The sequence below is a fragment of the Salmo salar genome, chromosome ssa05, assembly GCF_905237065.1.
Source record: "Salmo salar chromosome ssa05, Ssal_v3.1, whole genome shotgun sequence".
NCBI classification, from domain to species: domain Eukaryota; kingdom Metazoa; phylum Chordata; class Actinopteri; order Salmoniformes; family Salmonidae; genus Salmo; species Salmo salar.
Genome location: NC_059446.1, coordinates 81,933,653 through 81,961,125, shown reverse-complemented (window position 1 = coordinate 81,961,125; position 27,473 = coordinate 81,933,653). Strand labels below are relative to the sequence as shown.

The following is a 27,473-nucleotide window of genomic DNA, read 5'->3' as shown; positions in this document are numbered from 1 at the left end:
TACTGTATTGACAGTCAGTCATTGGATGAATCATTAACTTACAAGACCTAACACTGGGACTGACATACTGTTAAGCAAGCAAACAGTTCAGATATCCTTTATTGAGATGAGGAAAAAGGGAGTGAGGGGGAAAAGGAGGGGTGGAGAGAGAGAGAGAATATGAGAGATAGAGAGGGAGGGAGAAAGAGAGGGAAAGAGAGAGAGGGTGAGAGAGAGAGCGGGTGAGAGAGGGAGAGGGAGAGAGAGAGAGGGAGAGAGAGGGAGAGAGAGAGAGAGCGAGAGAGAGAGAGAGGGAGAGAGGGAGAGAGAGTGTGTGAGAGAGAGAGAGCAGGTGAGAGGGTGAGAGAGAGAGAGAGAGCAGGTGAGAGAGGGAGAGGGAGAGAGAGAGAGAGAGAGAGGGAGAGAGAGGGAGAGAGAGGGAGAGTGAAAGAGAAGAGAAAAGAGAGAAAAGAGGGAGGGAGGAGGGCTATGGGTGGAGCTGCAGAGGAACAGTCCAGGGTTTGTTTGCTGATATTATTTTAATGTCAGAACCCTGTTCCAATGTAAGCAGCATGGGAGTACTGGCCATCACTTCAATCATATCCAGGTCAATAGCCGTACTGTTTTTGCCATTGCCGTTAGACTTCTCATTAAACGTGAATCAATAAAGGGTAAGCAAATGCACACATACCTCAACATCACACATTTTCACTTCAGACATACCTTATTTGACTGTTTCTTGACTAACACCTTCAGCACATCTCAAATTCATACATGTTTATTTTTTTCTCCTAAATGGTTTGAATCTAGAATTTGCATCCTGGCATCCCCCAGGCTGTCTGTGTTTATGCTACTGTACAGTAAACGCTAAGGTGTGTTTCTCTATATACAATATAATCTACATAGAATGTCATTACCTGTCAATTATCCTTATGACCTTGATCAAACCTCTGTGGTTCTTCACATGTTAAACAATGCCAGACTGTTTGGTGAGTGTCAGAAGTTGGATGATGCTGTATTCACATTAGTTGTATAAACATTCCACACAAAAATGGATTCCCAATAACTAGGCCAAGAACAAAGTAGTCGGCATATTCACAATTAAGAGTAGTCATTGGTCCCATTCAGTAGGCCTCGATAATAACAACGACGTCAGTACAGATAAAACGACTGACATCTTCCTTCACCACAAGATCTCTAATCAACGATTCCCAAAGTGCTGACGCAGCAGTCGACTGCTGAACCAGGACATGCTTGTGATGTAGTCTATAGTGCATTCAGCCATGCCTGTCTGGTTTCACCCATTCTCCAAAGGCCAAGGCAAGGTCAGCAGTTGGTGGGTGGTCCATGGTGAGTTAGAGAGAGAGGAGAGACAGATTTGGAGAGAGAGATATGGGGAGGTGTAGAGAGGATGGAGAGAGCGAGAGAAAGAGAGAGAGAGAGATGGGGAGAGAGGGCAGAGTCGCTGTTGGAAGTTGCCACCAGATGGAGGTGCTGCTGAGAACAGACCACCCAAGTGGAGCGTGTGTGAGGTTGACCCAGTTAATTTTATCACTGGAGTCATTGGCTGCATCCCATAGGGACTAGGGTGCCATTAGGGACGTAGCAATGTCTCACCCATAGGGGACATGACAGAAAAGGGGGATATTGTATTGAGGCTGTAGTTTTCCAGTATGTTTCCAGTGTGTTTTCAGTGTGTTTCCAGTGTGTTTCCAGTGTGTTTCCAGTGTGTTTCCAGTGTGTATCCAGTGTGTTTTCAGTGTTTCCAGTGTGTTTCCAGTATGTTTCCAGTGTGTTTTCAGTGTGTTTCCAGTGTGTTTTCAGTATGTTTCCAGTGTGTTTTCAGTGTGTTTCCAGTGTGTTTTCAGTGTTTCCAGTGTGTTTCCAGTGTGTTTTCAGTGTGTTTCCAGTGTGTTTTCAGTGTGTTTCCTGTGTGTTTTCAGTATGTTTCCAGTGTGTTTTCAGTGTGTTTCCAGTGTGTTTCCAGTGTGTATCCAGTGTGTTTTCAGTGTTTCCAGTGTGTTTCCAGTGTGTTTTCAGTGTGTTTTCAGTGTGTTTTCAGTGTGTTTTCAGGGGGATTCCAGTGTGTTTTCAGTGTGTTTCCAGTGTGTTTTCAGTATGTTTCCAGTGTGTTTTCAGGGTGTTTCCAGTGTGTTTTCAGTGTGTTTCCGGTGTGTTTTCAGTGTGTTTCCAGTGTGTTTTCAGTGTGTTTCCAGTGTGTTTCCAGTGTGATTCCAATGTGTTTTCAGTGTGTTTTCAGTGTGTTTCCAGTGTGTTTTCAGTATGTTTCCAGTGTGTTTTCAGTGTGTTTCCAGTGTGTTTTCAGGGGGATTCCAGTGTGTTTTCAGCACAGGTCATTGAGATAAAGGCATTGAAAAGGGTCCAGGGGACATTCTGGTGTCGGGTAGTGTTTTCAAGAGGCAGGGAGGTGTAAAGAGATCCATTGTACTGTACGATAACCACTCAGGTTTTTGCAGGTGTTGGTGTGTGGGGGGTATTTGTGTTTGTTTGTGCCCATTTTGTGCTGTGTCTGTGTGTGTTTATGTGTGTCTGCGTACGCAAATGTGTTTGATTGTGCAAATATGTGTGCGTGCAGGCATGCGCACGTGAAGTGTGTGTATGTGGTTTACAAAAGATGGGCTGGTGGGTGGTAATGTGGGTAAAAGACGCAATGCTTCCTTCATACAGCATCCGTTAGATCTGCTAGCTATTCAGTCACTTACATAACACCCCTGTAGTTCTATCCTATTACCTCCAACAGACACGCCATTCATACAGACAGTACTGCAGGTCTGTGGCCCCAGCTCTCCGACCAATACCTGCGGCATCATGGTATGTATCCCATCTGAATCATGGTAATCTGAAACACTATTCAATCAAAACCGATATGAACGTTTCAGAGGGAAACTCAAATACTGTAGGCAGGGTTCGAACAAAAAAATGGGGCAGGGAGAAATGTGCAGGTTTATAGCTAATCTCATGCTATTCTACACATTTTGCCATGAGGCTGAGAGAAAATGTTGGTGTTTTAGAGCAAATTTTCTGCTATTCAACACAGAGAAAATTTTGCAGTTGTAAAGCAAATTTCCTGTAATTCAAAAAAACATTGCATTGCTTATGACGTGTTCATTTGCTATCTGGGGGGACCACAAACACCCCCCCCACCCCCCCAAGAAAAACATGACTATTATTATTTTGGGGGCGGAGAGGGGTTGTGGGCCCCCACGCCTTGCGGGGGCGGTGGGGGTGTGTGCTAAATATGCAGTAGTGTTGTTGTATCACACTCTAGCTAAACATTTTTCTGACTGAACAAGGCCCTAGTCTTAGAGACTAGAGGATGGTATCCGGACCAGGCTTTCTTCTATTGACGTCTGTAATACATCAGGTTTGAGGACGTTGAGTAAAAAACAACACCTGTTGACTGTGATATGTTTATGTACATGTAAAAAATCTCTGAAACTGGAAACACTTATCTCCCTCACTAGCTTTAAGCACCAGCTGTCAGAGCAGCTCACAGATCACTGCACCTGTACATAGCTCATCTATAATTTAGCCCATACAACTACCTCTTCCCCTACTGTATTTATTTATTTTGCTCCTATGCACCCCATTATTTCTATTTCTACTTTGCACTTTCTTCCACTGCAAATCTACCATTCCAGTGTTTTACTTGCTATATTGTATTTACTTTGCCACCATGGCCTTTTTTTGCCTTTACCTCCCTTATTTCACCTCATTTGCTCACATTGTATATAGACTTATTTTAGTACTGTATTATTGACTGTATGTTTGTTTTACTCCATGTGTAACTCTGTGTTGTTGTATGTGTCGAACTGCTTTGCTTTATCTTGGCCAGGTCGCAATTGTAAATGAGAACTTGTTCTCAACTTGCCTACCTGGTTAAATAAAGGTGAAAAAAAATGTACATGTAAGTGTAGTGTAGAGTAGCATGCACAGTATGGCCAAAAATCAAAATCCTTGAAACTAAATCTAAAGATGACTTCAGTTTTTGACATATCCTAATCAAATATTTTCCATGGAGGTTGCAAGAGTTTCAATGAGGGGGGTAGGTGGAGGGGGTTGAGGGGATTCTGGGGTGGGGGGTGGGGCGTTTATAAGTAGGAGCAGACTTTACCCTCTTTCTAGTGGTGGTCCTTTCTCTGTCTCTCTCTAGTTCTCTCTCTCTCTCTCTCCTCTTTCCTCCTCCCTCCTTCATGCCTGGGCAGAAGTCTATATGAGGTGCAAAAGACTGATACACACTAAGTCACAGGAGGGAATTATTGTCCTGGTAAGTTTCCCCTTTTCCTACAAACTTATGGATGGATGATCATGTTATTCAAATGTTTTTTTATTAATGAATGAACAATTAAAATACCATAGAGTCAAGCATCTATAGTTAAATAATGTCATAGGAATACTACATTTAAATACAATGAAATACAATGAAATATGGTCATCATCAGTCTATGTTCTTAAATCTGTGGGGTATGTGAGAAGAGAGGCCGGTGCTGAATGATCAATGATCTACTTCATTCCAAGTCAGTACTAATGTTAATAGTCATGAATTTACTAGTATTGTTCTCCAATTACAAAAAGTTTATGTACTTACTAATGAGTTGTAATCTAATTTCAGAACTTAGTTGTACATGTAATTAGTTGAGGTACAGTACAATGGAACATCAATGCATGAATAGTGGTGAGAAGCATGGTTGTAGTCTGAGTGTTTTAGTAACGCTTTATCAGCAGCCATAAAACTGTCCATTTTTTTTTATTCACAATCTATAAATTATTATGAAATAATAAATCATTTATTTAACACAGTAGTTGTGCACACCCTTCATAAATGTCATTATATTACAGATGCTCTGTATGCTCCTAATATACTAGCTACTGTATAGCTGTGTGTTTCCTCATTCATTTCATTCCCCTGAGATTTAAGAAATACATTTAATCTGAGCATATTTCTCCTGGTGGTTTTCATAAGGCACGGGTGCAGATGATGTAAGACATTCGTTAGTCAAAGACGCACAGTGAGCAGCATACAGTAAGGCTCTGTTCCACCTCTGCACAGACTCACCACCGACAGGGCAGCAGGACCCTCTAGGTCTCAGTTCCCAGTCCTGACACCTTTTTCCTACTTTTTCCTACTACAAAATGAAGTAACTTGCTAGCCTAGGAAGTGACCTGGCCTTATCATTTAATCAGCCATTGGAGTTAGCCATCCAGTGAGAGAAATATTTGTTATTTCTGTCATCAGAGTATCGATGTCTATGTGTAAAATGCTTTCCAGATATTCCCTTGCTTGCCCAAGCTCTTTAACTGTACTGTACTGTACTGTACTAAGCATCAGTGGAGACTGCTGAGGGGAGGACGGCTCACAATAATGTCTGGAACGGAGTAAATGGAATGGCATACAAAAAAAAATTGAAATCATGAGTTTGATGTATATTATAACATTCCACCCATTTAAAAAACTGGAGGCCTCTTACACTTCAATGTTGTGATCGAAAATCCTGGCGAAATGCATAGCACATAGAATAAAAAAGGTTTTACCAGATATTGTTCATCCTGAGCAGACAGGTTTTTTACATGGACGATATATTGGAGATAATATACGTCAATTACTTGAAGCAATTGAACATTATGAAACATCAATGATACCAGACCTGGTCATCATAGCAGATTTTGAAAAGGCGTTTGATAAAGTACGACTAGAATTTATAAATAAATGCCTGGGTTACTTTAATTTCCGCAAATCTCTTATACAATGAGTTAAAGTTATGTACAGCAACCCCAGATGTAAAATAGTAAATAATGGTTACTTCTCAGAAAGTATTCAGCTTTAAGAGGAGTAAAACAAGGCTGTCCGTTGTCTCCATATCTATTTATTATGGCCATTGAAATGCTAGCTACTAAAATTAGATCCAACAAGAACATCAAAGGGTTAGAAATCCAGGGGATAAAAACAAAAGTGTCAATGCATGCCGATGACTCAAGTTTTTTCTTAAGTATACAATCTGGATCCCTGCACAGTCTCATTGAAGATCTTGATCACTTTTCTAGCCTCTCTGGACTAAAACCTAATTATGACAAGTGTACCATATTACGTATAGGATTGTTAAAAAATACATTGTTTACACTACCTTGTAGTTTACCACTTTAATGGGTGGATGGTGAAGTAGACATACTTGGTATTCACATCTCAATTATTTATTTTTTTACTTACCACAATCAATTTCAATAGAAAGTTAGCAAAAATAGATACAATTCTGCAACCATGTAAATACTTGTCTATTTATGGAAAAACACATTGATTAACTCTTTGGTTTTATCACAGTTTACTTACTTACTAATGGCACTGCCTACTCTAATTGACTCATTTTTTAAATCATATGAGCAGAAAATATTTCATTTTATTTGGAATGCTAAGCCAGACAAAATTAAATGTGCCTATTTATATAATGAATATGAGTTTGGGGGGCTAAAAGTATTAAATATTAAAGCTTTAAACCTCTCACTAAAAGCTTCACTCATACATAAATTATACTAAACCCAAAATGGTTCTCCTGTAGATTATTAAGAAAGGCTCATCCTTTGTTAAAAAATGTGCCTTTTGCCTTTATACCAATTACAACTTCTCATTTCCAACTAATTTTTTTCTTTAAAAAAAGTTACAATTTTTCCAGAAAAGATAAAACAAATATTACAACAAATGTTATGGTTAAACTCAAACATACTGATTAATAAAAAAACATTCTTTATGGAAAAAATGTTTAAAAATTGTATTATATTTATTAATGATATTATGAATAGAAACGGAGGAGTTATGTCACATATGCAGCTGTCGAAAATATATGGGAATATCTGCTCAATCCAAACTTACAACCAACTGATTGCAGCACTACCACAAAAATGGAGGCAAGTGGAAAAGGGAGAAGGTAGGGAACATGTTTTCCTGCCATATATTAAATATACAAATTGGATGAAAGGAATTGACATAAATAGACAAATACACCAGTTTCTTTTGAGGACAAAAATGTTGACAGCTGCGTCATACAGGTTGCAAAATAAATGGGAAGAGATTTTCTTTGTACCAATTCCATGGCACATGGTTTATGAACTGGTACAAAAAACACTTGATTCAATATATGTAATTATATTATATAACAATATATGTCATTATATATATTGCCACCAACAGAATGCAATATATATATATATATCTAAACTCAGCAAAAAAGAAACGTCCTCTCACTGTCAACTGCATTTATTTTCAGCAAACTTAACATGTGTAAATATTTGTATGAACATAACAAGATTCAACAACTGAGACATAAACTGAACAATATAAAGTGAACATGTTCCACAGAAATGTGACTAACAGAAATTGAATAATGTGTCCCTGAACAAAGGGGGGGTCAAAATCAAAAGTAACAGTCAGTATCTGGTGTGGCCAACAGCTGCATTAAGTACTGCAGTGCATCTCCTCCTCATGGACTGCACCAGATTTGCCAGTTCTTGCTGTGAGATGTTACCCCACTCTTCCACCAAGGCACCTGCAAGTTCCCGGATATTACTGGGGGGAATGGCCCTAGCCCTCACCCTCCGAACCAACAGGTCCCAGACGTGCTCAATGGGATTGAGATCCGGGCTCTTCACTGGCCATGGCAGAACAGTGACATTCCTGTCTTGCAGGAAATCACGCACAGAACGAGCAGTATGGCTGGTGGCATTGTCATGCTTGAGGGTCATGTCAGGATGAGCTTTCAGGAAGGGTACCACATGAGGGAGGAAGATGTCTTCCCTGTAATGCACAGCATTGAGATTGCCTGCAACGACAACAAGCTCAGTCCAATGATGCTGTGACACACCGCCCCAGACTACGACGGACCCTCCACCTCCAAATCGAACCCACTCCAGAGTATAGCCCTCAGTGTAACGCTCATTCCTTCGACGATAAACGTGAATCCTACCATCACCTGTGGTGAGACAACACCGTAACTCATCAGTGAAGAGCACTTTTTTCCAGTCCTGTCTGGTCCAGCGACGGTGGGTTTGTGCCCATAGGCAACGTTGTTGCCGGTGATGTCGGGTGAGGACCTCAGGAGGAAAGGTTTTCATCTTTAGCTCACAATCTGTGGATACTATAGAATTAGAAAAGTTAAAAATGATGTAAAACATCACAGAACAATTGAAAAACATATGGAAACCAATCGAGGGTGGACTATGGTGATAGCTGGGATGGGCTGAGAGTGGCAGAGGGGTGGGATTAAAGAGCTGATGTTTGGTAATGTATAATTGTTATGTGACTGCTTTATATAAAAGTACCATGTATGTAAAATGTGTATGCGAAATGTATATGCAAAATGTATGTATATGTAACAGAAAAGCTGTAAAAAAAATATATATGTATTTTATTTTTTTTGTACTTTTTTTCCCTCAAAATGGGCTAATACCAACAACAACAAAAATGTGCCACTGATTCCGCTCCAGCCTTTACCACCAGCCTGTCCTGCCTAATTAAGGTGCCACCAACCTCCTGTGATAAGAATAATGTTCTCATTGAAAGCATTCCAAATAATCTTTGTCAGTTTGGATGTGGGGGTTTGACCTCAAAGAGGACTTCTGGAGAGAGCTACTACAAGTAGTTGGGTTTGTATGGTATAATAGCCCCTTTCTTCACCTGGTGAGTGAGCAAAAAAACAAATAGTTTAGGAGCAAAGTGAGGAAAGGGTTCAGTATATGTGGTTGGAGAAGGAGAGCGGAAATGTCCAGTGAAAATGTACAGCAGCACCTCAGAATATACTACTAGTAGTGAGCACAGTGCTTATCTGTTGTGCGCTGAGCCTCTGGCTCGTAGTCACTACATACCTCTACGGCCAATGGCCACAGTACAAACCTAACTTTATGACTTGGTTCCAGAATGGCTTTGCATATGTTAATAAACTGTAATCTGAGTATACTCATCTTGGCTGACTTGTTTTTTCTTTTTCATTTGTAGGATAACCCTGGTGGATTGTCTAGCCTCCTCTCCACTGAGACATTGGGGAAGGAGTTTATAGAACTGTTGGAATTCGGACCCTCCAAAAACTATTCTGTCTCAAAATGTTGTTTTCTCTAGCCCTCCTCTTCCTGCTAACCCCGTTTCCCTCCCTTCAAACTCCAGTAACCTATGAGAAAAGAAATGCCACAGGAACAGGAAGTGAACCCAAACCCTACGTCCTACTCACCCTCTCCCTCACAAAACCAAAAACCGCAGCCACGCTCGTCAAAGTCACCAAAGAGACCCCTAAGCCCACTCCGAAAGTCCTAAGCCCAACTGCAGCCAATCAGACACATCCAGCCCCCACAAACCCCCTCAAACCTCCAACAGCCACGTTCATCAAACTCACCAAAGAGACCCCTAAGCCCACTCCAAAAGCCCTAAGCCCAACTGCAGCCAATCAGACACATCCAGCCCCCTCGACCCCCCTCAAGCCTCCAACAGCCACGTTCATCAAACTCACCAAAGAGACCCCTAAGCCCACTCCAAAAGCCCTAAGCCCAACTGCAGCCAATCAGACACATCCAGCCCCCTCGACACCCCTCAAGCCTCCAATAGCCACATTCATCAAACTCACCAAAGAGACCCCTAAGCCCACTCCAAAAGCCCTAAGCCCAACTGCAGCCAATCAGACACATCCTGCCCCCTCGACCCCCCTCAAGCCTCCAACAGCCATGCTCGTCAAACTCACCAAAGAGACCCCTAAGCCCACTCCGAAAGCCCTAAGCCCAACTGCAGCCAATCAGACACATCCTGCCCCCTCAACCCCCTCAAGGCTCCAACAGCCACGCCGTCAAACTCACCAAAGAGACCCTAAGCCCACTCTGAAAGCCCTAAACCCAACTGCAGCCAATCAGACACATCCAGCCCCCTCGACACCCCTCAAGCCTCCAACAGCCAAGCTCATCAAACTCACCAAAGAGACCCCTAAGCCCACTCCAAAAGCCTTAAGCCCAACTGAAGCCAATCAGATTCTTCCAGCCTCTTCAACCCCCCTCAAACCTCTCACAGCCAGTGGTCCAAAGACCACCACCAAAGACAAACCCTCCCCCACACCGCCGCATCCCATCCCCATCAAGGTGCTCATCACTTCTGACTCTGGCTGCATCAGCAAGGACACCCAGAGCGACACTAGCAACCGCACCAAGGAGCAGACCCAGACCCATGAGCTGAAGCTGAAGCCTGGCTTTCCTCTAACCCTGACCCACCGCATCAGTCTGGTTCCTACCTCCTGCACTGGGGGATGTGTGGCTGAGATGGCAAAACTGAAAGGACGCGTTGGCAGGCTGGAGAAAGAGATCTCCCTCATGAAGAGTAAATGTACGACTGGTCTTATTTAGTTACACATAACCGTAACCTTCTAGACGCAAACCTCTTTCATATAATAACTTCATTCTGATATGGAGATTATCCATGAGGCTAGTTTGAATTAAATCCAGAGTCTTTCTGGTAACCAACATTAACATTTCATCTTTTGATGTTTGCTCTGTCTGGTTTCATACTGTTTACTCTCTTCCCCTTTCTACCAGGTGCTTCCTGCTCCAAAGGCCCATGTCCCAATGGCTGCAGTGCAAATGGGAAATGTGAGAAGGGAAAGTGTGTCTGCCTCCCAGGGTTCCTTGGTCTAGACTGCAGAAAATGTAGAGCTGGAGCTGACTGCAGTAAAAGTGAGTTACTGTGCCTTCTTCATTTGATCTGACTTGTCTTCTTTGATCTGATTTTCTTTATTGCAATTCAGCTAGAGACATACTAGCACCTCATAATATAAGGTTAACTTCCAGTCGCCACACACAAGCACACCACTTAGAACGCATGCCCAATATACATTCCTTCATTCTAAGTTGTATGCTAGTGTGGTTATTGGAACACATATTTTTTCTCTCATCTCCAGAAGGTACCAAAGACAAAATCCAGATAACGGTGGAGACGGTGGCATTGAAGGTATCACCTGAGAGCAATGCTATCACGGAGAGTCTGCAGGGGAAGAAGACCAAGGCAGACCAAATCCTCTTCCAGAAGAAAACAGAGCAAAAGACACCTACAGCCGCCAAAGAGGATGGTGACATCAAAAGCAAAACAAAAGTGACCACAAGTGTAAAAGCAGGCCTCACCAAGACACAAGCCAAACAAGGGGTTACTGTCACTAAAACCAAAAGTAAACTCTCCACCTATTCCAATGCTACCAAGATTGGACTGGGCCGACCAACCGTCGGACAGGTTCTGTTGAAACACCATGGAGGAAGAAAGCAAGAGAGCAAAGGCAAAACGACAGTTATAAAGAAGCAGTCTAAACCAGACCTGAAGTTGAAAGTAACAGTAAAGGAGGAATCTGCAGGTAAAGCCAATGCTGAAGCTGGCAACCTCCAAGACCAGCCTCAAGCCAATGTCACCCAAAGCACTGTGAAGATGTTTGTGAACAAAACCCGGTCAGGAAAAGAGACTCTGGAGCAGTCGACGTTGGCTGAGAAGAATGTGACTCTAACATCTGGAAAGAAAACAGTCAAAAAGGTGAAATTAGTTCAGGGGACTATGAACGTTACAAAGGTGTCATTGGCTTTTGATAGCACTAAGGCTGGGACGGGCAAGATCACCCTTACAAAGGACATTAAGACAGAGGCAGACATCTCCTCAGGCACATCTAAAACTACTGTGAAGACAGGGTCAGGCAAAGGGAAGCCAGTCACACGGAAGAGTCAGTATGTTGTGAACATGACCACTGTGGAGACCACCTCTGAAGTCAAAGTCCTCAGCAACAGGACAACAACTATCCAGTCTTCCAGAAACACCACAAAGAAAGAAGGAACAGGAGTGGGCAGCGGGCTTGGCTCTGTGAAGGTTCAGAACATCACCACGTACGGCTTCACCCCTCACATGGTCGGCCCCGACAGCCATGTTTAAGAACTTCACTGTGTCCAGAAGAGAGCACAGGGCAGAGGGCGAGGAAGATGAGGAGGAAGAGGCGGAGGAGGAAGCTGCTCTCGGGGAAGAGGACAGAGTAGCCGCAGTCGCCAACACCACCATTGAGATCCGGAAACAGAGCCCTAATGGAACTGTGGCTTTCCCCACTAAAGCTCCAAGTAGCTCCAGAGGTAAAGCTCACACAAAGAGGGTGTCCGTTGTTCTCCCCGGCAGCGTTCGCTCTGTGGAGTTCAGTAACCTGCGACCTCAGACCCGATACTCCCTGCACATATTTGGCACCACTCCCGGATCCCGCTCCAAGATCCACAGAGTAACCGCCATGACAGGTAATTAGGAGAACCAAACCCACATAGAGACTTATTCATAACATCTGACCATAACTTTTTATGAATAACTCCTATAGTAATGTATCTTTTCATTCAATGTGCTTGTTCATGTATTGGATAGCCTGCATGTCTCTCTTTCATTTAAACTGTGGCTGCACTAAATCATCACTTGTCTCGAGACAGAATATCCCATTGTATCTATATTTTCTATACTTCAAATTTACTGTGACTTTAGTGACTTATTAACCTTTTCCTTCACACTTAAAGGACAATTCCACCACTTTTCAACCTCATGTTCATTATCTCCAGCACAATACCAGTGTCTACATATGTGAAAACGGTGTATTTCCACGTTTTGTATAAAAAAATATCAAGTAAAAAACTTGTACCGATGTCATCATCAAAATGTAGCCATTTTAAAACACCATGACATTCACCATGACCTGGGGAGCAAGAATATACCCTCCTTCTGGCTAGAAACACCTTTAGAAAATCACCCTTTTTTTAACTTTTAATCCAACCTTGTGATGTCACAGAGAAGCAGTTTTTAGGACCTTTTTAACACACAGAACATAGAAACACCCTGTTTTCGCATATGTTGACACTGGTGTGGTGCTGGAGACAATGAATATGAGGTTCCTGTAAAGATCTTCTACTGGCCTCTCCTCTTCCTTATTCATTTTCTTCCCCATGCAGGGCCTGAGCCACCTACCGAGCTGGTATTTAGTAACGTGACAGAAGCCTCTCTTTCTGTGTCCTGGTCCAAACCAAAGAGCAAAATCTCCGGCTTCAAAATCACATACTCTCACTCGGTCACGGTTCCCTTAACTTTTATCATGTTATCTACCTCTAAGTCAGGGTTTCCCAAACTCGGTCCTGCGGCCCCTCCTTGATAATGAGTTGATTATTTGAATCCGTTGTGTAGTGCTAGGGCAAAATTTGAATCCGTTGTGTAGTGCTAGGGCAACATTTGAATCCGTTGTGTAGTGCTAGGGCAACATTTGAATCCGTTGTGTAGTGCTAGGGCAACATTTGAATCCGTTGTGTAGTGCTAGGGCAACATTTGAATCCGTTGTGTAGTGCTAGGGCAACATTTGAATCCGCTGTGTAGTGCTAGGGCAACATTTGAATCCGTTGTGTAGTGCTAGGGCAACATTTGAATCCGTTGTGTAGTGCTAGGGCAACATTTGAATCCGTTGTGTAGTGCTAGGGCAAAAAACTAAACATGCCCGGGGGGGGGGACGTTGGTTCCCCTATCATGACCCCAATTTGACCCCATCACTACTATAATTGACAAGGTGATGAAACTTTGAACACTTTAAAAAGAGTTTATTCTCACTCCTTTTGTCAGCACAGGGGCTTAACCAGAATTATTCAAATGGAAGATACAACTTTTGTAGCATTCTTGTGTGCTCCATTAATGAAAGACAGATCAGCTGTTCAGCCAAAATACCTTTGTCATCCCCAAACACTGACACTGTTTAAGTGTCAATCATGGCCGGTGTCCCAAATGGCACCCTATTCCCAATGTGTCAAATGTAGTGCATCATAAAGGCACCCTATTCCCTATGTGTCAAATGTAGTGCATCATACTGTAAAGGGAATAGGGTGCCATTTGGGATGCAGTCATAGTGCATGTTTTCTCCTGAGGACCAGTGTGTTGTTAAGTCTTTCATCATGACAGGAGAGAGTGGTTCTGTGTCTGTCTGTCATCATGACAGGAGAGAGGGGTTCTGTGTCTGTCATCCTGACAGGAGAGAGTGGGTCTGTGTCTGTCATCCTGACAGGAGAGAGGGGTTCTGTGTCTTTCATCCTGACAGGAGAGAGTGGTTCTGTGTCTGTCATCCTGACAGGAGAGAGTGGTTCTGTGTCTGTCATCCTGACAGGAGAGAGTGGTTCTGTGTCTGTCATCCTGACAGGAGAGAGTGGTTCTGTGTCTGTCATCCTGACATGAGAGAGTGGTTCTGTGTCTGTCATCCTGACAGGAGAGAGTGGTTCTGTGTCTGTCATCATGACAGGAGAGAGTGGTTCTGTGTCTGTCATCCTGACAGGAGAGAGTGGTTCTGTGTCTGTCATCCTGACATGAGAGAGTGGTTCTGTGTCTGTCATCATGACAGGAGAGAGTGGTTCTGTGTCTGTCTGTCATCCTGACAGGAGAGAGGGGTTCTGTGTCTGTCTCATCCTGACATGAGAGAGTGGTTCTGTGTCTGTCTGTCATCCTGACAGGAGAGAGTGGTTCTGTGTCTGTCATCATGACAGGAGAGAGTGGTTCTGTGTCTGTCATCCTGACAGGAGAGAGTGGTTCTGTGTCTGTCATCCTGACATGAGAGACTGGTTCTGTGTCTGTCATCCTGACAGGAGAGAGTGGTTCTGTGTCTGTCATCCTGACAGGAGAGAGTGGTTCTGTGTCTGTCATCCTGACAGGAGAGAGTGGTTCTGTGTCTGTCATCCTGACAGGAGAGAGTGGTTCTGTGTCTGTCATCCTGACAGGAGAGAGTGGTTCTGTGTCTGTCATCCTGACAGGAGAGAGTGGTTCTGTGTCTGTCATCCTGACAGGAGAGAGTGGTTCTGTGTCTGTCATCCTGACAGGAGAGAGTGGTTCTGTGTCTGTCATCCTGACAGGAGAGAGTGGTTCTGTGTCTGTCATCCTGGCAGGAGAGAGTGGTTCTGTGTCTGTGGATTCCCTGCAGTCCCAGGTGTCTCTGTCCAAGCTGTCCTCAGGGGCCACGTACGAAGTCAGTGTGATGTCCACCATGGGGAAGAGAGAGAGTGATCCCCTCATTGCCATCATGACCACAGGTGATCACCACACTTACCTAGATCTATTGTGCTGTAGCAACTCACCATTACAGTACATCATCATGCATTCTGCTTTGGATGTGGAGTGCAGAATGATCCAGAGTGCATTTGCCTTACTTTTACCCACGGTTTCAGTTTCTTGCTCTGCAATATGATAACAATTAAGTGTTTTAAAACATGACATAAAGGCATAACAATAATTGTTATTTAGCTAAATTCACCATGTAAAACACATTGTCTTTGGACTGCAGTACCTGCCCCTCCAACTGTTCTCCAAGCAGTTAACATAACAGATACCAAGGCAGTGCTGCAATGGACCCCCGCCATGGGCCAAGTAGACCGCTTCATCATCAGTTATGAGTCTGCAAAAAGTGAGTGTGGTATCATTTCCTGATGAAACGATACGGTGAACATACATACATACATACATACATACATACATACATACATACATACATACATACATACATACATACATACATACATACATACATACATACATACATACATACATACATACATACATACATATAGTTATACAGTTCCTTCAGAAAGTATTCAGACCCCTTGACTTTTTCCACATTTTGTTACTTTACAGCCTCATTCTAAAATGTATTAAATAAAAAAACTCCACAGCGATCTACACACAATACCCCATAATGACTAAGTGAAAACAGGTTTTAAGACATTTTTGCTATGAGACTGGAAATTGAGCTCAGGTGGATCCTGTTTCCATTGATCATCCTAGTTAAATAAAAAATAAAACAACTTGATTGGAGTCCACCTGTGGTAAATTCAATTGATTGGACATGATTTGGAAAGGCACACACCTGTCTAAGGTCCCACAGTTGACAAATGCATGTCAGAACAAAAACCAAGCCATGAGGTCAAAGGATTGTCCATAGAGCTCCGAGACAGTATTGTGTCGAGGCACAGATCTGGGGAAGGGTACCAAAAACTGTCTGCAGCATTGAAGATCCCCAAGAACACAGTGGCCTCCATCATTCTTAAATGAAGAAGTTTGGAATCACCAAGACTCTTCCTAGAGCTGGCCGCCCAACCAAACTGAGCAATCGGGGGAAAAGAGCCTAGGTCAGCACTCCACCAATCAGGCCTTTATGGTAGAGTGGCCAGTCAGAAGCCACTCCTCAGTAAAAGGCACATGACACCCCGCTTGGAGTTTGCCAAAAGGCACCTAAAGACTCTCAGACCATGAGAAACAAGATTCTCTGGTCTGATGAAACCAAGATTTAACTCTTTGGCCTGAATTCCAAGCGTCACATCTGGAGGAAACCTGGCACCATCCCTACGGTGAAGCATGGAGGTGGCAGCATCATGCTGTGGGGGATGTTTTTCAGCGGCAGGGACTGGGAGACTAGTCAGGATCAAGGAAAAGATTAACGGAGCAAAGTACAGAGAGAACCTTGATGAAAACCTGCCCCAGAGTGCTCAGGACCTCAGACTGGGGAGAAGGTTCACCTTCCAACAGGACAACAACCCTAAGCATACAGCCAAAACAACACAGGAGTGGCTTCAGGACAAGTCTCTGAATGTCCTTGAGTGGCCCAGCCAGAGCCTGGACTTGAACCCGATCGAACATCTCTGGAGAGACCTGAAAATAGCTGTACAGCAACGCTCCCAATCAAACCTGACAGAGCTTGAGAGGATCTGTAGAGTAGAATGGGAGAAACTCCCCAAATACAGGTGTGCCAAGCCTGTAGAATCATACCCAAGAAGACTCGATGCTGTAATCGATGCCAAAGTTGCTTCAACAAAGTACTGAGTAAAGGGTCTGAATACTTATGTAAATGTCATATATATATTTTTATATATAAATTAGCAAAAAAAGATATATATATATATATATATTTTTGCTTTGTAATTATGGGGTATTGTGTGTAGATTGATTAGGGGAAAAAACTATTGAATCCATTTTATAATAAGGCTGTAACATAACTATATGTGGAAAAAGTCAAGGGGTCTGAATACTTTCAGAAGGCACAGTAGACCAGTGGAGGCTGCAGAGGGGAGGATGACTCCTAATAGTGGCTGGAATGGAGCAAAGGGAATGGCATCAAACATATAGGAACTGCTCCAGCCATTACCACGAGCCCGTCCTCCCCAATTAAGGTGCCACCAACCTCATGTAGTATATACTATGTACCATAGCTAGTATAACTACACCTGTACATTGTATACTGTTCTACTCACGTTCCAAGCTGTGATTCAGCCTAAGCTGCATTCCCTGTCCCTCCTCCCTCGTCTCTCCCACAGCTCCTAATGTAACAGTGACAGTGATGGTCTCTGGTAACTCAGTAGACCAGCAGCTGAGAGGGCTGCAGAGAGCCACCCTGTACACAGTCAAAGCCCTGAGCCAGAAAGACAGTCTGCAGAGCACAGCCATCACTACCACCTTCACAACTGCCAGTGGTGAGTACACAGGGTGGAAACACACTGACATGCACCACATCACATGTAACTACAGCGTAGAACCTCAAAGATAGAAGCTCAGAGTTACGGACTGACCGGTCAAAGTTACAAACATTTCAGTGCTCCAAACGACCTCTATTCCCGACACGTTGGTATTTCTGAGGTCCTACTGTATAGGGAAAAGAACCAGGACAGAAAGTACCTGTATGTGTGATGGTTTGTCCTTCAGCTGTAAAAGCCAGTGAGGTGGGCGCTCGTTCTGCTGTTGTATCATGGAAATCCCCCAGTGTTGCGTTCAGCAGATACAGAGTGACCTATCAGACGGCAGGAGAGGAGGCCAAGGTGAGCTTTATTCCTCACATGATACATTCGTATGAACTTAATACCACAACTATATTGCTACTATATTGTATACCAATGCTACAGATATAGGATCTTCATTTGAGCCAGTTTGCTACAGCAGGAAAAGAATCCTGTCCCCAACAGAAACTATGAATTATGTTTATTATAAGTAATGGACATTTTTATAAGGGCTGAAAAAAATGTTCTTAAGGGAAAATCAAGTCTGAAATTTCAAAGTGGAAATTACAAGCTTCAGAAGACTTTTTAAACCTCAAATACCAACAAAAAAATAAAAAATACTATCAAATGAAGATCCTGCATCTGTATACAATGTTGCGTCCCAAATGACCATATTCCTATAGTGTACTACTTTTAACCAGGGCCCATAGTCAAAAGTGGTGCACTATATAGGAAATAGGGTGCCATTTGGGACGGACTATATGAGGTGAAACAACAGTGCATGAGGTAAAACAGTTTCAGACATCTGTTTCTCTGGTCCTCTATCTCCCCAGGAGGTGATTCTGGACTCCACGGTGACAGAGTACAAGCTGACTGGACTGTTCTCTATGTCTAAGTATACGGTGCTGGTACAGGGAGAGAGAGAGGGACAGTACACATCTATTGTCACCACTGAGTTTATCACAGGTAGGTGTTACAGACCAGCAGTGAATTTTGAAAATGTACTTTGCACATGAGTCTCTCCATTTCATCAACTCAAGGAAACAGGGTTACTTATCTTTTACAGAGAATATAGTAATTGTATAGTAATGTTATAGTAATCGTATAGTATAGTAATTGCATAGTAATCTTATAGTAATTGTATAGTAATGTTATAGTAATCGTATAGTAATTGCATAGTAATCTTATAGTAATTGTATAGTAATTGTATAGTAATCTTATAGTAATTGTATAGTAATCTTAAAGTAATTATATAGTAATTGTATAGTAATCTTATAGTAATTGTATAGTAATTGTATCCCCTCGGCTCAGGAAAACTGCGCTTCCCGTTCCCCACGGAGTGTTCCCAGGAGCTGCTGAACGGAGCGCTCCAGTCAGGAGAGGTGGATCTATATCCAGAGGGAAAGGAAGGAAAGGCAGTCAGAGTCTACTGTGACATGGAGACTGAGGGAGGCGGCTGGACGGTAAGATACATGGCTTCTCTCTCTCTCATGGCTTTGAATGGGATTGAATCATCAGCCATCTGATTCCAAAGGTTGACAATCACATTTCCTTTTGAATAGCTGAATTTTGTTGGACATAGTACGTGGGGGAATGGTAGAATGGCTATAAATGTGGGACATCTATGAATATTTATTTTCTATGGTGAGTCTGTCTGTTTCCAATATCAGCTTTGTGAATGTGTTGCATACTGTAGGTGTTCCAGAGGAGAATGAACGGGAAGACAGATTTCTTCAGAACCTGGAGTGACTACACTAACGGCTTTGGAAAACTCAGCGAGGAGTTCTGGCTCGGTAAGGTTTGGCTCAATGCTGCTGATCCACTCAAAGTCCTCAGAAGAGGACAAACAGGAAACTGTAGTTCAGGGATGGGGTCATTTCTATTATCATTTCAGTAAATTGGAAGGAAGTAAACAGACATTTCAGGAAGTAAACAGAAATTCATTTTCCAATTTTCTTTAATCCTCTCTATGAGAACATTTTAAATAGGAATTTCAGTCCACTTCTTGAATTGACTGAATAGAGGACATGCATAAAGATGGCGGCCCCCATGTACTTACCACAAATACCTCATTTGCTAAGTTCGTCCTATTATACAGTGGTTTCCATTATTCTTGTTTGGAATCTGCAATAGCTTCAGTAAATCTCCAAGATGGTGGCAATTTGATTTTTTTTTTAATGAAAAAGTAGTTTGTGCTGATTTACTGGCACATTGAGTCATGTCACGCTCCGTAGTTTAAAACCTCTGCGTGTCATGCTAAAACAATGACGGCATATCTGAATTCCTCCTTTACGCACCCTCACCATTGAAATGGAATTGACCCCAACCATGCTAACTGCATCAAAAGGGAGGCTACTACCAAAGCTTACCGTATGTACTCTACATAGCTCACAGCTTGAACATAGAGTACATAGTACATAGTATGTTTTAAATGATGTCCTAATCTTCTCTCTCTCTATCTCTCGTCCATCCAGGTAATGAGCTGCTTCACAACCTGACCAGCATGGGCCCAGTGAGCCTGAGAGTGGACCTGCGTTCAGGCAACGATACGGCCTATGCCCATTACTCCAGCTTCACCATCGACTCAGAGGACAAACACTACGCCATCCAGGTGTCTGGATACACCGGCACTGCAGGTAAAAGGGCAGGGATGGAGGGGAAACGGAACACCGAGGAGAAAGGAATGCAAATATAGAATGTGAGGACAGAGCCTAGCAGAGCAGAATGTACACTAGCCAAGATAGAATGTGAGGACAGAGCCTAGCAGAGCAGAATGTACACTAGCCAAGATAGAATGTGAGGACAGAGCCTAGCAGAGCAGAATGTACACTAGCCAAGATAGAATGTGAGGACAAGCCTAGCAGAGCAGAATGTACACTAGCCAAGATAGAATGTGAGGACAGAGCCTAGCAGAGCAGAATGTACACTAGCCAAGATAGAATGTGAGGACAGAGCCTAGCAGAGCAGAATGTACACTAGCCAAGATAGAATGTGAGGACAGAGCCTAGCAGAGCAGGTGCTTAAGGTTGAGGAACCAAAACTCAAATAGGCTCACAAACAAATATTCATTACGAGGTCAATCCCTTTCACATAATTTCACTAAAGTTAACATTTTACTGAAGTGAGTGGTAGGATTGGTCCCTCACTCTACAAATCCTGAAATGTCCTTCTTTCTTTCTTCCCCATCACGTCTATAAGGTGACTCCATGAGGTACCACAACGGGCGCCCATTCTCCACCAGAGACAAGGAACCCCACCCCCTGGGCATCCACTGTGCCAGGGCCTACATGGGCGGCTGGTGGTACAAAAACTGCTACAAGACCAACCTCAACGGCCTCTATGGCACCAACAGCAACAACCAGGTACGACTAGTATCACTATCCTCCCACTAAGTGCTTTTGTCGTTGCATTGACATTTTGATTACAGTGCCTTTCCTGGTCTTTGCTATTGCAAGACAGCACCCCAATGTTGATATGCTATAAACACTGCACCACATCTCGAGTGTTTCAATTTGAACCATGGAGAATGATAGAGGACTCTTCTTTGTATCTGTCCAATTATGGCATCTGTGAGCGCACGGGCAGCACCATTAAGGCCATCTTCATTTTGAATTAGTTAATTTTTTATTCTACGACTTCTATGAGTTGGTAAACAAACTGAAAAGGTGCATAGTGCCACATGGAGTGTGTTATTTGATCAGGTATAAAGCCAAGGTTTGTGAATTACTGCCACCTGCAGTTATGGAATGTTTGCTCATGTGTTACGAACCTCTTTGGCCCAGCGGTCTAGGGGGGATGGATACGAGACCCGTAACATAAATCATGCAAATTATAATCGTGACATGTAACAGTGAGAACCAAAAACCACAGACAACTGAAATCTACCGTCAAACTCAAAAGGTTTATTTTAAACACACGGTAAAGGGGTGTGGGAAAAGGGGCTGAGCTGGACCCAAGCAACGAAACAATAATCCAAAAACCACCCCTAAGCTAGACTAGCCTATTTCAACAACAGCTAGCTAACTAACCAAAATACAGTGTGGTCCGCCCAGTTCCTAACTAGGTACTTAGACACAGTATTCCTACGGGTAATGTATGCCCATGGGCGACTTGTCTTGGTACCCCCTTTTCCCACCAAACAAACAAACAGTCAAATAACAAAACAATACTCACAGGATTACCGGACAAATGTGACATTAGTTTGCAAAAACAAAAGAGATCAATACAGAGAGAGAGAGACACGGGGAGATAGAGATTGGACACAAAGAGCGAATGAGCACAAAGATTGATCACAGAGTGAGAATGAGCTCGCGAGATAAAAAATGAGCTCTGGGAGAAAACAACTGACTGGGTTTTTAAACCAAGGGAAAGGGACTGTGATTGGTTGAGGGAGAAGGAACAGGTGTCTTCTGATTGGGGACTGATGATTGTCACCTGTGATGGGGAGAAGGAGAGAAAAGAAACACACAGGATACACACTTGTATCCGTAACACTCCCCCTTAAAGAGCAACCCCCAGGGGGATTGCGACTAAAAGTATGTACACAGTTTATACAAAAGTATCTACAATGAATACTCACAAAATCAAAGTCAATCTTCCGAAACATACAAAAATTATTACACACGAGACAAAGCATCTGCTAACATATTTTCAGAACCCTTTTTGTGGCAAATCTCCAAATTATAATTTTGTACAATAAGAGCCCAACGCATAAGGCGCTGGTTCTGGTTGTACATACGGTGGAGAAAACACTAAGGGGTTATGGTCCGATATACAGTCACAGGTAGGGCACTAGACCCTATGTACACCTCAAAATATTGCAGGCTAACAACAACGCTAGAGCTTCTTGCTCGTGTGTGGCATAGTTTGTCTGACATTTGTTAAATTTTCTGGAGAAATAACACACCGGATGATCCAGTCCACTCTTGTCCTGCTGAAGTAGAACAGCACCAGCACCTCTGGCACTAGCATCTACCTCAAGTTTAAATGGTTTTTCAAAATACGGAGCTGCAAGTACAGGGGTATTACATAATAGTGCTTTAGCAGTTTCAAAAGCTACCTTACAGTCCGGGGACCACAAACGATCTTGCCGGACTGAGCAAATCGGTCAATGGAGCAACTACCGCAGAGAAGTTTTTACAGAAGCTACGGTGTAGCCAACCATCCCCAAACGGCGTAGCTCGTCTGGTGGTGACGCAGGAAATGCAGTGATAGCCAAGACCTTAGCATCAACAGGGCGCACCTGTCCATGGCCTACCTCTGCCGAGATAGGTAACGGTGGCCTTCCCAAACTCGCACTTTGCCATTCAGGGTTAAAGAAGCAGCGACCAAACGTTCACATACTACCCTTAGAGAGTTAACATGATCTGTCCACTCAGATGAATAAATCACTAGATCATCTAGATATGCACTACAATTAGGAACGCCAGCTAATACGGTGTTAACCAGTCGTTGAAAAGTGGCTGGTACTTTCGCATCCCAAAAGCCATGACGAGTATTGTGGAAGTTGTCTGGGGTAACAAAGGCAGAAATCTCAGAAGCACGTGAGGTTAACGGAACCTGCCAGTAACCTTTTAAGAGGTCCAACTTAGTTACATAAGTAGCAGCACCAACAGTGTCAATACAGTCGTCCAGTCTGGGTCAACGGGAAAGAATCTGGCAATGTGACAGAATTTACCTTTCGATAATCCGTACATAACCTGGACGTACCATCAGGTTTAGGAACCAGAATGCAAGGAGAACTCCAAGGGCTTGAACTTGGCGTGGCCAGGTCATTTTCCAACAAATATTTCACTTCATCCTCATTATCTTCCTCTTAGAAGCATTGACACGATATGGGTGTTGCTTGATAGGGGCAGCATTTCCAACATTAATGTCATGTTCCAACACATTTGTAGCAGTAGAACGTCATTAAAGAGACATGGAAAACTGTGGAGTAGCCTCACATATCGTCGGCCTGTCCTTCCGTTAAGTGAACCAGACCTGACTGGAGAGACATCAGCATTTCTGAGTTGGGCAATCTAACACACTGCTGCTGAGAGTATTGCAACTCCAATCCATCTCCATCAACATCATCAATATGACAGTCCACTATCATAGCCGTAGAAGCAGCAGAAATAGCAGTAACTTCGCTGTGGTTGAACCATCTACCTGGGTGATGGGTCGGGTTTGGTATGCTTTCAACATGTTAATGTGGCACACACGAGATTGCCGTTTTCTATCAGGAGTTTGAAGCACATAATCAGTTTCACTTAACTTCTTTTCAATCAAATAAGGACCAGAGAAACGAGCTGACAGTGAAGATCCTGGAACAGGCAATAACACCAGCACTTGGTCACCTGGCTGTAGTGGACGAGAAACAGCCTGTTTATCATAGTGTCTTTTCATACTTGTTTGTGAGGAAGACAGTGCTTCCTTAAGCGAGAGCACAGGCTTGGTGTAGGCGCTCACCAAAGCAATTAACGTAGTCCAACACATTCTCTTCTTCCGTACACAACTCTTGGGACAAAAACTGTTCTTTAAGGACTTTCATTGGTCCTCACTGTGTGACCAAACACTAGTTCAGCTGGGCTGAACCCTAGGGACTCCTGTACAGTTTCACGAGCAGCAAAACAAAACTAGAGGAACTCCCTCATCCCAATCTTTCTCAGATTCCAAACAATCTTTACGTAGCATAAGACTTCAGTGTCTGATGCCATCGTTCAAGCGCACCCTGAGACTCTGGGTGATATGCGCTTGATACACGGTCGCGCCAACTGACAAGGATTTAACACCTGCTTGAAGAGCTTTGACAGGAAATTTGTACCTTGATCAGTTTGTACCACTTTAGGTAACCCGAATGTCGTGAAGAACTTAATTAAGGCTTTACTCACCACTGGAGCTGTAATCCTTCTCAGAGGAATGGCTTCGGGGTATCTTTTTGCCATACACATTATCGTTAACAGAAACTGGTTACCCGATTTTGTCTTGTAACGGTCCAACACAATCAACCACCACATGTTCAAATGGTTCGCCTATGACAGGTATAGGACAAAGAGGAGCAGGGAGGAATAACCTGATTTGGTTTTCCTGTAACCTGACATGTGTGACATGTCCGACAGAACTGAGCCACATCTTGTTTTAAACCTGGCCAAAAGAAATGTCGAAGGATCCGATCATAAGTCTTCGTGATCCTAAGTGTCTCAGACCACTGGTGATCATGAGCAAGGGATAACACATTGTGTCGAAAGGCTGTAGGAATCACTATTTGATCAACAGCATTCCAATCTCCCTCCAGCGCCACCATGGGATGTCCATTTACGCATGAGGAGATTACCATCAAGCAAGTAAGCCACATTCTTCTTCTTTACCTCTTCCAATGAGACAACACTAGAAAAACATTTAGCAAGCTTGTTGTCAACCTTCTGGTTAGCAATCAGCTGCTCACCAGTGACTGGTAACTGTATTGCCTCAGCAATAAGTTCAACATACGATTCTTCCCTTGTCTGTTTGTCAGAGGTGATCAGCTTCGCAGAGGTAGTACACAACCCATCCTCTTGATCATCTTCTGAACAGAACAGTGTTCAACACAAATCTATCCGTCACTCCACTTGACTCCTAGCTCGTGACAGCACAAGCGGGGAACACTCGGGATACTCTGTCCAACTCTTGGAGAGAGGTCTTTCCAACACTTCCAATACGTACTACCTTTCTCCTCCAGCAATATCTTACCCATTATAAATCCATCTTTCTCAACATCCCCCATTATATTCCACTATTGTTACTTCCAAAGTGCAATGGCACTGACAAAACCCATTTCATACCCTGATTTCACTGAACCACGGTATGTATTGCCGGATAAGGGCAACACATCACAATATCAATACTATGCCGCACCTATCTCTAAATTTTCCGGGCCTGATCTCATTCGCCTATAACACAAACCCCTCAAAATGAGCAGTTTAACTGCGATATGTCTAACTTTCAAACTACATTTACCCTGAGGCACTGGTTTCGTTTCAGACCTCACACTTCCATTAGCCCAACACCTGTCGGCATTTGCTTTGCGAATAGAGGCATCCCTTGTTTGCGTTTTAGTAGGAGCTCTAATCATTAATCCTCATGTCCCACTTTATACAATAGAACAGGGACCTCATTTTTCTGGCGTGCTTGATTCTGCGGACCACCACCTAAAGTAGGCAACTCAGTAGCTCTACTCTCTATGAGAAAACACACTCTTGTCCTCAACACAAATCGTCTGCCAACACAGGCGCTTCTGACGGGGAGGATCTTTCTGTTCATTTGGTATACTACAATGCGTTCGGTTAAACAATTTTTAAACTCTTCCAGCAAAAATTAACTCCCGGAGGGGGTTGAGAAATCAGTTACCTTACTAGCAGCATGCCATTTTATCAAACAGATTTCCCTTGTCTCTAGCAAACTCCACATAGGGTCTTATTAGAAACTTTCTATGAACCTAAATCTCTGTCTATCTCAGGCACAAGCTCATAAAAGCGCGAAGCGGTAGCTTTAACCACTTCATAGTTCAAACTATCTTCCAGAAGGTAGCCTATAAACCTCTTAGGCTTTACAGTTTTTACATTGTAGCAATAAACACCTATACTTCTTCAGGCCATTTCAGGAGGCTACAGCTATACGTTCAAACACCCACAAAATAGGGTCAACCTCTACTCTCTAAACAAGGTACTAAGTCAATCCCCTACTAATGTCAAACGATGTTGAAGCTACAGCTGGTGAACACTCTCACTAACAGGCACATAGGAACTGAAGGCTAGCCTCGCTGTCTCTGCTTCCAGTTCCATTTGGCCTTTTAAATCCATCTTCTCCGCTGTTCTCTTTCTTTCAGCCTCTATTTTACCAGATTTCCACTGCCGCTGTTCTCTTTCTTTTTCCCTCAGGTTTACACATTTCTAACTAGAAAATTTTCTCGCCTAATTTGGGCTCTCTCTTCTGCCTCCAGTTGAAACTGTATAGAGGCACATCCCCTTCTGCGCATCACCAGTTGACAGTGGGAGGAGAAGTGGATCAAAACGGGGCAATGTAGCTGGAGCTTTAACATCATGTATAATTCATTGGCTGATCCCTCAGATGGATTTATGAGATCCTTCATTAACCCATAGGAAGTCCAACCCAGTTGACTACTTCAAAATGGTGACATTTCTCAATGACGATGCCCATGCTAAAACGGGCTTTTAGGCACTAGAGTCCTCTATCTATCTCTATGATTTGAACAGACTTCTTATTTGAAGTTGTGTCAACTGCTATCAACTCTTATCAACTAATGTAACTGAATTTAAGTTTTGTCAACTCAACTTAATCTACTAAATGAACGTAACTCAACTGCTTGTGCTGTGTTATAGGGTGTAGTGTGGATAGACTGGAAGGGCAAAGACTCGTCCATTCCCTTTACTGAGATGAAGTTCCGACCGGCCGGGATCTCCGTCACAACCCACGGCTAAGACTGTCCTCTGACTCGTCCAGCCCTAAAACCCTTCCTTTGAGAAACAGAAAAGTGGAGCACCAAGAGACCATAAATGTGTGGATGTCGCACATCCTGCATCTCAAATTCCGCCTCAACTTGCATGTCCAGTGGTCTTAACAGCCGTCACAGTGCAGTGCACCAGGCTCCTGAGCTGTACCTTTATCATGCTGTCTCTCTCAGCTGTATTTGTAGACAGGAAATATTTCTGATTGCAGCATTTTGTATAGTATTGTTTTATGACCAAACTCTTACCGTCTCCAACTCTATGACTGTTCTACTGTTCTGACCCCAAAGCATCTCTACCTGATGCACATCACAAAGGTTACCCACCCCACTACTACTGTAATAAAATATGCACTGTCTCACTCTATTGGAATAAATGAGGCAAATGAATGCCTGGATGGAGATGGGTTTTTTGTACTCAACTATGTGAGTGGTGTTGTGTGTGTGTGACTGACATCATGGGAATGATGTC

General features: G+C 43.2%; 1 protein-coding gene across 13 annotated transcripts; it reads left to right on the top strand.

Moving 5' to 3' along the window:
• The first annotated feature begins 406 nt into the window (after positions 1-406).
• Positions 407-27,405, top strand: LOC106605967 (tenascin). Of its 13 annotated transcripts, XM_045719143.1 has the most exons (12): positions 11,760-12,267; positions 12,964-13,086; positions 14,923-15,066; positions 15,318-15,437; positions 17,341-17,496; positions 17,726-17,838; positions 18,351-18,483; positions 18,829-18,980; positions 19,214-19,310; positions 19,992-20,153; positions 20,716-20,879; positions 26,877-27,405. In XM_045719143.1, exons 1-12 carry the CDS (start codon positions 11,913-11,915, stop codon positions 26,973-26,975), a joined length of 1,818 nt encoding a protein of 605 aa, XP_045575099.1. In that variant the 5' UTR covers positions 11,760-11,912; the 3' UTR covers positions 26,976-27,405. The 13 variants fall into 13 exon arrangements, 2 of the variants coding, with proteins under 2 accessions (XP_045575099.1, XP_045575100.1); XM_045719144.1 differs by lacking the exon at positions 12,964-13,086; XR_006770006.1 differs by lacking the exons at positions 12,964-13,086; positions 14,923-15,066; positions 15,318-15,437; ... (6 more) ...; positions 20,716-20,879; positions 26,877-27,405 and adding exons at positions 454-650; positions 790-851; positions 2,741-2,811; ... (2 more) ...; positions 10,552-10,689; positions 13,952-14,415 and having other exon boundaries at positions 10,914-12,267.
• Positions 27,406-27,473: the final 68 nt, after the last annotated feature.